This window comes from Carya illinoinensis, chromosome 13 (assembly GCF_018687715.1).
Source record: "Carya illinoinensis cultivar Pawnee chromosome 13, C.illinoinensisPawnee_v1, whole genome shotgun sequence".
In the NCBI taxonomy this organism is placed as follows: domain Eukaryota; kingdom Viridiplantae; phylum Streptophyta; class Magnoliopsida; order Fagales; family Juglandaceae; genus Carya; species Carya illinoinensis.
The window spans coordinates 14,328,583-14,342,308 of record NC_056764.1 but is presented as its reverse complement, the minus strand read 5'-3'; the positions used below and the strand labels follow the sequence as shown (position 1 = coordinate 14,342,308).

Here is a 13,726-nt window from a genome sequence, read left to right as displayed (position 1 = left end):
TTCAAGAATCTGCATGGCATCCCTATATAAAGGGGTGGGCAATCGAAAAGAAGATTTAAGTAAGGATTTTAAATTCCTATTCTCTTGCTTTATTGATTCTATCTTCATGTTGGATTTCAGAAGAAGTCGCTCAAGTATAGCAATATTCTCGTGAAGATTGTCAACTCCACAAGTTCTGGATTGCAGTCGCTGAGAAAATGCGACAATGGATGATGAGTATCGGGTACTGAGACTCACAAGCTCATATATAGCTTCATTATCTGACCTATGAGTCAGATCATTATATTGCATAATAGCACCTATGGTAGAAGCAGGTACAGCTGATGAACGAGGTGCAGAGTACCTCATATATTGGCCATGAGAAGATCGCTGAGCCATTGTAGGATAAGAATGCAGAAAGAGATTGCAAAGTAAAAATGCAGTATGATTACAGAAAATTGAAGAAGATGAGATGCGAATGAAGATGAGCTGAATATCTCTTTTATAGAGAAAATTATGATACAGCATCTCTCGTGAAGCAAGAGAAAAGAGACGAAATATAGTTTCATAGTTCTGCGGCGCCTGACAGCTGCGGTGCCTGACAGCGGTGCTTGTCTGATGTTAAAAGGCTGGCCACCGTTTTTATTAAAAAATGAGGTTAGCGGTTTAATGTTGATGAATTCTCCACTAACTGTGTTATTTACAAGAACTCCAGAAGAGTACAACTCCAGAAGAGTAGTAATGAGCAGAAAGATCCAGTTGTGATTATTTTATCAACATGGATCAAGTCCACAGTTAGTTGGATATACAGATGCGAGTTATTTTTCAGATACACACAAGAAGATCATTGCAATTCATGAGAAGAAAGTTGAAATTGATATCAAGAAGGTACGGTCAAGTAAAAATCTGGCAAATTTATTCACTAAAGCATTACCAACTGCAACATTTAAAAAGATTATGCAGAACATTGGAATGCGGAGGTTTGAAGACCTATTATCATGCACTACCAACTGCAACATTTAAGAAGATTATGCAGAACATTAGAATGCAGAAGTTTGAAGACCTGTTATCATGCACTTTTCAGAGGAAGTAATGTCTTGAAGACTTGTGCTGATTGTACTCTTTTTCCTTCGCTAAGGTTTTATCCCACTGGGTTTTCCTTTGCAAGGTTTTAATGAGGCAATCCTAAAGCACTCGGCGATACACATAAATACTGTACTCTTTTTCCTTCGCCATTGGTTTTTTCCCACAGGGTTTTTTCTTGACAAGGTTTTAACGAAGCATATTCTTTAAATATGGTCATCCAAAGGAGAAGTGTTATAAACTATCTTGAATTGTATGACCATATTTATCTAGTCGTCAAATGCATAGTGCATAGTACTAGCATAGCGAGTTGGCCGACATATGCATAGTGCATAGTGCTAGTATAGTACTAGTATAGTGAGTTGGCCGACATATGCATAGTGCATAGTGCTAGCATAGTACTAGCATAGTGAGTTGGCCGACATATGCATAGTGCATAGTGCTAGTATAGTGAGCAAGCATAGTCCCCTTTGTACGCCTATATATATCGTTGAATTTTTTAAAAAATTCATAAGTTTCATAATCTTTCTGAGCTCTATCTCTTTCTCTCTCATTTTAAAAGTTTTATAATACGTTATGGCTCTCTCTTTTCTATGATTTCATAACAAACAGATTAATATATATATATATATATTTCATTCCTAAATTCACTTCTCTAATTCCCCAAAAGAAAATAATAATCTCTATGGCACAATATTATGTGCTCTCATGCATGCATAGCGAAAGGATTAGATAGCAACATTAACATGAAAAGATGGGAAGGAATCTTTTACTTTTATCTATTCCATGCCCTAGTAGCATAGGACTATGTGAAGAACAATTTGATCAACAGCTCCTAGGCTTCTTCAATGTGTCACTTTTCAACTTCAACAGCATCCTACCTTTTTTTTAGTAAATGCGGAATGTTAGATACAGTTTAAAGTATAAAAATGTATATCTTTTTTATTAGTAATGTTATATATAATCATTTTTACGTACTTTTTGTGCCCTCTACTGATATGATTGGCTGGATCAAATTTTTTTCATACATAACAAATCACATCAGTGGAGTACGCAAACAAATACACAAAAATAACTGCATATAAATTTTTTTTTATATTTATTTGTTTTTATTAAAAAGAGTGTTCAAAATTAACACTAAAATCATTTCTATTTATAAATTATAATCCTCTTATCTCTTTCTTGACTCAAGAGAAAAGAAAAAAAATATAGCAATCATGTTCTATTTTGGGAAAGAGATTTCTTACAAAGGAAAGGATGTATATTATTATCATCACACCCAAATAAATGAAATTGTACTGAAAGTTTTAAATGGGAGGGGAGAGTGATCACATGGGGTGAGTCTGTCAGGAAATCCAAGTGGGATGGGTTGGATTCACAAGGGATCTGACACAGGAAGCATGGGCGCTGCGCGCGCGCGCAGAGAGAGAGAGAGAACAAACAGCCTCTTACTATGCATCCGGTGCCCCGCCCAGGTGGTCCCTTTTTCTTGTGTATCACAACTACACCATATTATTAAATTTCCTCATTAGCAAGAGCTGATCATTTTCGCAGAAAAGTTTGAACTTTTGAATTCCATCTCCTCTTATATGAACAGATCATTCATATGTAATATTGAAAAGAAAGCAACGGTAGTACTGTACTGCAATGCATGCAGCATATATAGAATATGGTAAGATTTTGACCTCATTAATATTCGATTTCAAGCCGAAAGTAATGAAAGTTTGGGATGAAATAGACTTGAATATATAATGAATTCAAATGTATAATAAGACAGAAGGAGCGTATATTTGCGATATATCCTGCAAATAGCAGTAGGTGGAGGAGGGTAAGTAAGATCATGCATGCATGGCTGGCTGGCTGCGAGCAAAGCATTAAAAGTAGTATTATGTAAAGTTTGGTCATTTTGCATGAGCAAATTCACGATCATCTTTGTAAGCAAATGCGTGTGTTGCTTTTTAGTCCGTGCAGTTTGGACTTATTCACCTGCGTTACGCCACCGCCGGATGAATGAGAGAGAGAGAGACGTGTTATATGGCCAACAAGGCTGAAAGTAAACCTAAAAGGATTAAAATAAACTAAGCAATTCTGCGGCGGCTAAGGATAATGATTACATGATGATAATTACCAAGTTGGCAGTAGTTGCTTTATCCTCTTAAAACAAGTTGCAAAGGAAGGTTCATACTGCTTTCAACAATGAATGGCTTCTGACCTAATTCTGCCCCAGAAAATGGAGATTTTGACATTTTTTTGTCTTCTTCGGCCCTTTTGTTTGGGAAGGGGCAAAGTTTTAATACAAAAAAGAAAAAGAAAAAGAAAAAACAGATGCTGGCAATGGAGGTTAGACGTAGGGGATTCAATCAGACAATCACCATGCTGAAAATTCAGAATCGTTTTAATTTTGTGTAGTGTTTTCAGACTCAAAGAGGAAGATCAGATCATGTAAATGGTGTTCGGTTGGCAGAGGTTTAATTGAGTAACATAACAGGGAATCTTACATATATATATATATATATATGCATATATTTTGAGTGAATGAAAGATGGGTTAGTTGAGGCTTGTGGACACCATTTAGGCATCGTTCTTGTATCATAATTTCTATGAAATTTCGCAAACATTGATCTGAATTCATTTGTCAAAGACGGATGGATGTCTTCAAAGATCGATCATGGAATATGTCTAAATTAAAGGTGGTGTTTGGATCAGGATACTTCAATGCTTCATTTTTCTTTTGTTGGTCAGAGGATTTATCTAAGACTTGCCTCTTCCTCGAGGGGGATTTTGATGCATTTTAATCTTTTAGGTTTATTCCAGTGCTCATTTTCTTGTTTTATTCCACATTAATATACTAGTCAAAATGCAGCAAAATAATGCGCCCTGATACTGACTGTAAGCTTAACATAACAGGGACATCCAGCCAGGCATCTGCTAGTTTTATCAATCATGCCATTAATGACAACAAAGCATAGGTTATGACGTTTTAACTTTAAAGTCAAAAAGTATAAGGCCCGTTTGGTTAGACAAGATAAATTAAAAGTTTGAACAAAATATTGTTAGAAAATAAATTTTTAATACTTTTGTTTTAAATTTTGAAAAAATTCAATTATTTTTTATATTTTATTTAAGAGTTTGGAGAAATTGTAATGATTATATAGGATAAATTAATTTGTGAAAACAAGCCAAGCCTAAATAACTAGAACAAAATTCTAATAATCATGAAACTGCTATTGAAATTAAAAAATTCTACTTATCGTCCCCTACACCATACAAAAACATAAATGTATATGTTTAAATAGAATAATAAAAATAACAAATCACATGTTTGTGTTTGGTGTAAAGATACTAAGGAACCTGTACTCCTGATTTTATGCCATAATATTTTCAGAGATGCGGAGGATGTCATTTCCTCAATTCAGAATATCAAAAAAGCACAAGCCTATCAACAGTTTTGAACCACGAATATGGTACTACAAAGAGAGAAAGATAAGGCATAAAAATATTCAAAGATACGAACACATTATGGGGCATCCAGCTCAGGACAAACTCTTGTGAAATCTGGAACTTAACATGATCAAAACCAGGCACTTGTCAAATTTAACGATGGTCTACTAATGGCAAGAAGGTCCAGGCTACGATCTTTAACTTTTAAGTACAGCAATTACAAATAACCCAAGAAAAGTTTTGATAAACGAGAAAGCCAGCCAGCCAGCCAGCTCTACATAGCAAGGGAGCTACCAAGATCCCTCTGCACCCACGGTTGGGTTCTCGAAAGCAGCAAATCCCCAGAATGTCTTCAATGCATATGGCTGAGAGATAGTTACACCTTCTTCTGTGATCTTCGCAATCTGAAATTCGAATTCAGGTCGATTAGAAATAATTAAAAGCATGCCACCAAGTTAAATTACAATGTGAAAATTTTTTTTTTTTCTCTCTCTAGTAATGTTTTTTTATTGGTAAGTAAGTTAAGCACATATAGTGGATATAGAAGCCATAACCACATTCATATCAAGTGCAAGTGCCATTCGACCTAAAGTTAATTGGCCAAAATTTGGTAATGATACACCTGCAATTCTTTTAAAATTATTTTACAACCATTTTCAATCAATAAATGCAGCCGTGCAACTTCATTAAAAATGAAATTCAATTTAACATGATTACCATCCATTTAATATCGAATTGTAAAATAGTTGTAAGTTAATCATTTTCCTACTAGAAAACGTGTGAAAAAAAAGGTAGTTGGTAGATAGTATCCATAACCAATTCCCTTGAACACTTGGCCATAAGATGCAGATTAGATTGGCTGTCTTTCACCAATAAGAACCCCTAAAGAAACACCATTAACCTTAAGCACCAAAACCACTCTAGATGGAGAGTATAAATGTGCAACGATAAAGAAAGATGTAAAATACCAACTCTGGGAAACTGAAGCATCCAATTTGTACATATTGTCAGCCATCCTTATACAATGCATGTATAGATAATGAGATTGAAGTATCCCTATCACAACCCCTAGGAGGATTTCCCCGGACCACACCTCGACACTACTCTTGGAAGGTCATGACAGTCACATGGCTAGCTTGCATGCATGCCTTGGCTCAAGCCGAGACACACAGCAAGCACCCATAGAGGCTACTGGCCGCGTGCAGTCCCTGCGTGAAGGCATGCACATTCCCTTGCGCATGCGCGCTTCAGCACCAGGCAGTGAGGTTAGTGGCGTGCCCTCACAAGCATACCATCCAGTACATGGCTCCAGTCTGTGCCTTGCAGGCAAAGTTAGTGGCATGCCATCCAGCGCATAGCCCCAACCCGTGCCTTGCAGCCCCAGAGCCCAGACCATCAGCTTAGGCTATGCATGCCCATCGCCCAAGCCACCAATCCGGGCCATGCAAGAACACCGTCCAAACCACTTGACTGGGCCTCATAGCAGCAGCACGGCCTATGCCCACCATCAGGCCTAGGCTTGGCACCACGCCATGCCACCGTCAACAGGTCAAGCACAGCACCTTGCCGTGCCCACTACCAGACCAACACATGGCACCATATCATGCAGCCAGCCATCAGACCAGACCAAGACTAGTCTAGCCATGGGCCATGCACTACCCTAACCCACCATGGGCCATGCATGTCACGGCCATAGGGCCATTTATCCATTTTATTATTTTGTTTATTTGTTTTATTTATTTAATTTGATTTATTTATTCATTTAATTTACTAGGGACCTTTTGGGAGTTTTCAATTTGTAAGCTCTGTAAATAGAATCCTTAGTCATTTCATTTGCATCTTTTGGCAATTACCCTAGAGGGAGATTATTTGTTTAGGAGATCTTATTTTAGTACTTCAGCACTTGGACTACTTGGGGGCAATTCGTGAATCCTAAGGAGAGGATCTTCACCTTGCAATTCGTGAATGGGTGTTGATTCATTTATCAATCTTATGAGATTTATTCATTCAATCTTCCATTGTTGATCTTTATTTTCCATTTTTGTTCATATATTTTCTCTTGATTACATAAATTCATCCATCTTCCCATCTCTCAATCATAAATCATGCCCAACCCATTCCCACCTCCATACATCTATAATTCTCACATGCCATAGCCTAGATCTATAATTTCATATCCTTTCCATACACTTTCTCACTTACCAAACACATCTTTAGCCTCCATAAGACCCAAGTCCATATCATACCACTTCCATAAAGCCATAAAACCCTAGATTTAACCTAGATCTACTTTTCCAACAAGCCTAACCGAAAACCCTAGTCTCCATAAGGATTTCCTACATTTAAGGAAACCCTACCCCTAGCCTCCATACTCCAATCCCTAAAGTTTAGGGTCATCCCTAAAATCTCCCATAAACCCTAAACCTAAGCTTACCCATCATAAAACCCTAGCCTCACTTCATCTAACCCTAAAATACCCTAAGTGGCACCAACTACATTACCAAACCCTACATCATCCTAAGTGGCGCCTACACCAAGAGAGATCCTCCAATCTGTTCCACTTTGCATCATTACTCAAACACATCAATTAGATCACCCTCAATCATATTTTCCATCATTCCCATACATCAAACAAGCCCTAAACACCAAACCTCACCTTACCACAATTGTCATTATCGCCATTGTTGAGCAACAAACAAGCAAGAGGGCTTAGGCAATCGGTCAACCCAAGGAGAACAAAGTTGTGGAAAACTTAGTGTTTGGGGACTTGACCGAGATTCCCAACAATCCCATCCGACTCGTACACGACCATGGCTTTGTCTAGGATTTCCCTTTCCTCCATACTAACCACTTCAGAAGCCCCACCCTCTGTTTGATCCTTTCCAGGGCTCAATACATCTATTTTCAGAGAAGACGATTTCTGGGGTGATACCAGCTTGCCTTCTTCTGTAGTGATTTCTATGTAGTCCCCTGCGAAAGTAACATTGGCTCCGATGACTTATTGGCAGCACTAGAAAAGACCCAACTTCAAAGCTCAAGTGGACTGCGGTTTTAACCTGCCTGTTCTGGGTCGAATGGCCCTTAGAGCTATGGGCTTGTATCTTCCCTTTCTCAGCCCAAAAGCTTCGTGTACCACGGAAGCCCACAATCGAGTCTGTGGACCATTTCTTGCCAGCAACTTCCTTCACTTTTTATCCCTAACTGAAGCCCAGGTATAGCTTAGCCCATTTCCTGGTATACCCAACGTATTAAACCTCTGACCTTCTCTCTCAAGTGTATCAATTCTTCTTTAAGGTTGTACAGAGTCCTTTCTGCATCTTGCCCCTTGTTCAGATAGGCACCATCCCTTCTTGCATAAGCTCTGGTGGCTGACGGCGCCTCAGGCCTCCTATCTCTGCAAGTCTCACAAATGGTAACTTTTTTCCTGCAAAATACCTATACTACCCTTCACACTGGTTTTGCATCCCATCCCTTCTTGGTTTCTCCACAATGTTTCTGGCATCGCCGTTAGTGACTGGCACTAAGCATGAAACAGCCACTGCATTCACTCCCCTACTAGTGTCCTTGCTCATTATCCATTTGAACGTTTCAGCCCCTCCATATTCCTTTGCTTCATTTTTGCCTGCAAAGCCACATAGCCCACTCAGTTCCATAGTCATCTTCCTCCGTCCTTTGCCTTCCACTTCTTCAAGGATGATGATAAGGCTCTTTCTCCCACCATCTCTATACTCGAATATGTTCAAGTACCTACCATATGCGTTGGAGGATCTCTGTGCAAGAAAAGCAATTCTACCTAAGTGGGATGTTCTAATGAATAGGGGTGTAAGAATTTGGGTCCATAGCCACCACATGAGACAAGAATGAATCATTTTCCAAACATGAGCAGCATTCTTACTACCCTTCAAACCCTTCCACCCTACCAATAAATCCACCACTTCCTTGGGCATAACCCATAGTAAACCGGTCTGATTCAAAACCTCATTCCACAAGAACCTGGCCACCTTTATATAAATTTATTAAGGTTAAGATTTTTAACATGGGGTATTAACTATTAATTATTAATAATACACATACTATTAACATTATTTTTTTTTATAAGTACATACTATTAACATTATTAATTTATTTTACTTAAGTAAAACACTTAATTAGTTAAGTATATATTTAGACAACTTAGATTAAATCATTCACTTAATTATTTTTTCTTCATTTTATATAAATTTTTTTTCAAAAACTTGAAAAAATAAAAAAATGACCCGGACCGAAACACCCCAATAAACCAACCAGACCGAACCAAAAAAGTCCAATCCGACCTGGACTTTTGGTGTACCAAACAATTCAGTCCGGTCCAAAATTCTCCTCCAAGACCAACCCAGAACTTATTCCTAGTGTTGGGGCTCTTGTTTTTTTTTTTGGGGGGGGGGGGGGGGGGGGGGGGGGGGGATAAACGATGAGTTTAAATTCCACTAGGCAACATGGGCCACGGTGTGCTTCCCTACCCCAAAAGGTGGATTGGGTATTCGGAACTTGCAATTTTTTAACAAAACTTTGCTTGGCAGATGGCTATGAAAATACCACTATGAAAGGGAAGCATTATGGAGAGCTGTCATAGAGTTGAAGTATGGAACCATAGGGAAGATAGTGTTTGAATGAGGTAAGTGAGCCATATGGAGGACTATGGATACACATAAGAAGAGGATAGGACACATTCATGAAATATCCGTTTTGAGGTGGGTGATGGGTCTAAAATTAAATTTTAGCAAGATGTATGGTGCGGTGATAGGGCACTCAAGGAAGCTTATCTAGAATCTATGGCATAGCAAGAATGAAATAAGCATCACTTGTGGATCTCTTAATTATAACTAATGGAACTCCCCAACGGAACATTACATTCTTCATATATGCACAAGATTAAAAGTTGCGGCTTTTTCGTTTTTATATGATCTAGTGTACTCTACCCATATGATGGGGGGCTGAAGACAAGATCTTTTGGCGCTCTTCTAAGAAAGGGAAGTTCACGATCCGCTTCTACTATCAAGCCATGACCCTGCATAATACAAATCCATTCCAATGGAAGAGTATTTGGAAGACAAAAGCACCACCCCTGAAAGCAAATTTTTTTTTTTTTTTTTTTTTTTTTTTGGGTATGGATGGCTTCCTTAGTGAAGATCCTCACAATAGATAACCTACTGAAACGCCACATCATAGTCATTGTGAGATTGATACGACCTTGTGGAATGACTTCTTTCCTCGAATGGGCTTAGCTTGGGTGATGCCGAGAAGAGCAATAGACCTCCTAGCTTCTTGGTGGCAACCCTCAGATTGCAACAGTGTGGAAGATGGTCTCAATTTGTCTATGGTCATATATTTGGAGAGAGAGGAATGCAAGAAACTTTGAAGATCGAGAGCGGTCAATGGATGAGCTTAGAAGTTTATTTTTCTATACTCCATTGGTTGATTGTAATTGACTTTAGTGGCATGTTTTTTCATGACTTCCTTGTATCATTATTAAACTAGCATGGATACTCTTCACATGCCCCATATCAAGCCTTTGTCTATTTTATGCTTAATAAAATTTTGTTTACCAATAAAAAAAAGATGATGGGAGTGAGTATATTCCACAAGCAGCTTGGATGGTAAGAAAAAAGGACTGTTGACCATTTATTATAAACTTTTGGAATCTGGAGTCCCCTCAAGGCCACTGGAAGTTCACCTAGCCGTTAACTTTAGGGCCCCGTGGGATTAGTTGAGGTGCGAGCAAGCTAGCCCAAACACCCACGGATATAAAAAATAATAAAAATAAACTTTTGGAATCCAAACAAGTACGGAGGAGAAAGAAAAGAAAAAGAATAAAACTAGAAGTCCCCAAATCTCATAATCTTCCAAGTCTTTACTTTTAAATAATGTTGCTTGAATATTGGCTTTTCCTCATTGGTTGGAAAAGCCTGTTAGTAAATATTCATCTAAGCAAACCTATTCTTTTTGTTTTTTGTTAATTATCAGATTTTGCAAGGATAAAATTCTAAAGGACACCCATAGTGAGTCAAGCCTGCTAAAATTCCTTCATAAGTGCTTTTTTCCTATGCCTTAACAAGTGCTTTAGAAACCATGTTTATGATGCTGATGCCCAATTAGCAATTGAATTGTGGAATGCATACAGAAAAGACAGTGAGATTAGAACTGTTACGACTTATCAAAACAAGATTAGAACTATTATGACAGAGAAACCAGAAAAGAGGAAGAGGGAGAATGAGAGAGGTGAGTTCATTCATATATTTGAGGCAGGATTTCACAAATTCCTCTAATTCTTTAAAAACACAAAACCAAAATTAAACTGAACTTTAAAAATATTTAATTTCAAAATTTTATATGAAAATCAGATACGGTATAAGATTGAAAAATAAACCTCCTGTCAAAAAAAATTAAAAATTAAACTACAATCTTTTTTCTTTTCTTTTTTCTCTTTTTTTTTTTATAGTTAAAATACAATCATTTTTCAAAATGCCATTTGCTTTTATATCAAAGGTGGTACAACTTTTTAATAAGAATCTTGCTTGGTTTAAGAAAAACATAAGGGTAATATAGGAAATTGAGAAAATAAAGAACTCACTTCTAAAAAGTCAACGTGTTTTAGGATATCTCAAAAGGGTAGTAAGATATTTCGATTGGGAAAGATGGAGTACAAAAATTCAAACAACAATCTCACAATCTACAAAACCAAACAATGGTGTTACATTGTTAAGCGTTGAATTCTAATTGATATTTTTTTTTTTTTATATAGGTAAAAGTAAATTTTATCAATAGAATCCTAATTGATATTCAAAATACAACAAGGATGTTTGTGGAATTCAATCTTGGAGGCAGTTTTAACACCAAGAAAAAAAGTGACATTCAAATTCTTGCTTAGTATTTTAATAAGGATATATATATATATATTTTTTTTTTTTACAAAAATGCATACAAAATAAGATTTAGAGAATACAAACATCAAGAGTAGTTGCAGAATTTATTCCAACAACTAGATAAAAAATGAAATGTTTTCCACTAATATAATTGTAAAACTCTTACTTATTTGTCAGACGGTCTTAAATATTAAAGGTAATAATGGTAAATAATGTAAGGAAACAACAAACCTGAAGCTTGTTGACAGCAGACCGGTCACGATATAGCAGTACACGCATACATTTCTCCAGTAACTTGACGCCATCTTCAAAACTCAAGTTCTCGTGCCACTCATCACGAAGAATAGGCCGGGCAAGATGATTCCCAAACCCAGTTGCTACATGATTATCCTCAAAATTTACACCTATCATGCTAACCTGAACCAAAAAATGCAGCAATAATTGCAGAGAAATATTCATAGATGCAGATAGTTAGCAACAGAGCGTCAAACAAAATGGCCAATTAGGATTACCATGCCAAGGTACTTCTGCCCATTTTTCACTCCACCAAGAATAAGTGAGTTCCACAGTGGATTAAACTTGTTCCTCCTATTATACATCATACGAGTTAAATAGCTGTGCACCTCTTTAGGCCCCAAAGAATTACCATCATCCCACATGTTGTCATAGAGGCTGCCAACACCAAACACAAAATTTACAATCCCTTAGCCAGGAGAAAGAAATACAAACCCCCTCCCAGGGGACCCATAAACCAAGTTCCCTGTCCCATGACACTCAACATAAAAACAAAAACAAATGTAAACTAGATGCAAAGTTCCAGCTCCTCCATCTCTCCCAAAACAATCCGCACTTACATAAGCTCATCGAGAGAACGTAAAATCTCCTGAAAATCACTTATTTCCCCACTTGCACCAAGAATAGAATGTTTTCCTATAGGCTTCACTCGCTCCACACTCTTGTATCGCAGGGTAGACCCATAGGAGCCTGCCAATTAACCCACCAAGAAACAAATGGATACTTTTTATTTTATATAAGTAAGATAAGATTTTCGTAATAGCTAACGAGGGTTTCAAACCCTGGTACACAAAAGTATACAAGATATTGCCAAGAAACAAATATATTCATAGATAAGTTTTCCATTACATATTAACAAAAAATAGTAATAAGCCTTGATATATGGGTGGTAAGTGAAATATACCAAAAACGCTACCAAAGTGGTTCTAAAAAAGGATGCAAATTAGTTGTGGAGATAAAAAGACGATAATAAGAGACTGCATGGAAGATGATGGGAGCATGCAAATTTTTTTTTTTATAGGTAAAGGGAGCATGTAACGTGTTCATATGGTTTTGTATACTTTATGCTAATGAATCGGTATTCAACAACATATATCATATGCAACTTAAAAGGAGAAAAATCTTTTACTACTGAATCGGTATTCATAACCATGCCCTTCTGGATACCTTTCTCTAATCCAAAAAAACCAGTATTAGCATAACTGAATACCATCTAAAATATCTCAAGTGCAATTTACAGTTCCAAGAGGGTGACAAGTAACTGGACTCAGTAAAGTTTTTCAGGAATCTAAAGACGAATCTACACGCTGCACACACATACATATATAGCTACATATATGTACCAGAGAACGAATGCGCGCACATGCATAAACATATATCGTTTTTCCTGGCCATTCTTTAAAGATGGTTCTTATCTTCTGGGTTGCCGTGTTTTTAGAAGCATCCCTATTAAGCACTAATCAATTGTTTTAACAGCACCAAACTCGATGGTTCATCATGAAGACAACATTAATTTTAACGAAATTAAATTAAAATTCGAATTAAGGACAATGAGTTTAGCAACCTCCCATATCAGCCGCCATAAGAATTCCATCTTTGTATTTGATAGCAACAACGGACGAGCCAGTAACATATGGGTACCTAAACCAATCCAAAAAGAATTAAATAAATAACTCGGTCTGCATTGTAATATTTGTACATAGATTTAAACTTTAACCTAGTAGCTATTCAAAACACTCAAGATTTCTAGAGATTGCCAAAACCCAAAACAACCCTAACCATAAATCCATACGAAACAATAGATACATGTATGAAACAGAGAAAGAGGGCATACAGAGTTCTTTCCGAGGCGGCTTCAGAGCCCAGTAAGTTATGCTGCTTGGCTTGGTTTGAATCCATCGTCAGCTGCGTGAATAACAAATAAGGGCACTCAGTAACAGAGATCTGAGCCAAGTTTGAGAGTTTTCGGGGAGACGGACGAAGATAAAGTGAGAAAGAATACGGTAAGCGAGTCTACATGTAAAATT

The 13,726-nt window shown here is 37.2% G+C and overlaps 1 protein-coding gene across 1 annotated transcript; it reads right to left on the bottom strand.

The window, feature by feature from the left end:
* Positions 1–4,524: 4,524 nt before the first annotated feature.
* Positions 4,525–13,726, bottom strand: LOC122292327 (proteasome subunit beta type-4). The gene is made up of 6 exons (XM_043100613.1): positions 13,534–13,726; positions 13,264–13,340; positions 12,260–12,389; positions 11,918–12,077; positions 11,637–11,822; positions 4,525–4,907 (listed from the first exon to the last, which is right to left on the bottom strand). The coding sequence occupies exons 1-6, from the start codon at positions 13,596–13,598 to the stop codon at positions 4,794–4,796; spliced, it is 732 nt and encodes a 243-aa protein (XP_042956547.1). The 5' UTR covers positions 13,599–13,726; the 3' UTR covers positions 4,525–4,793.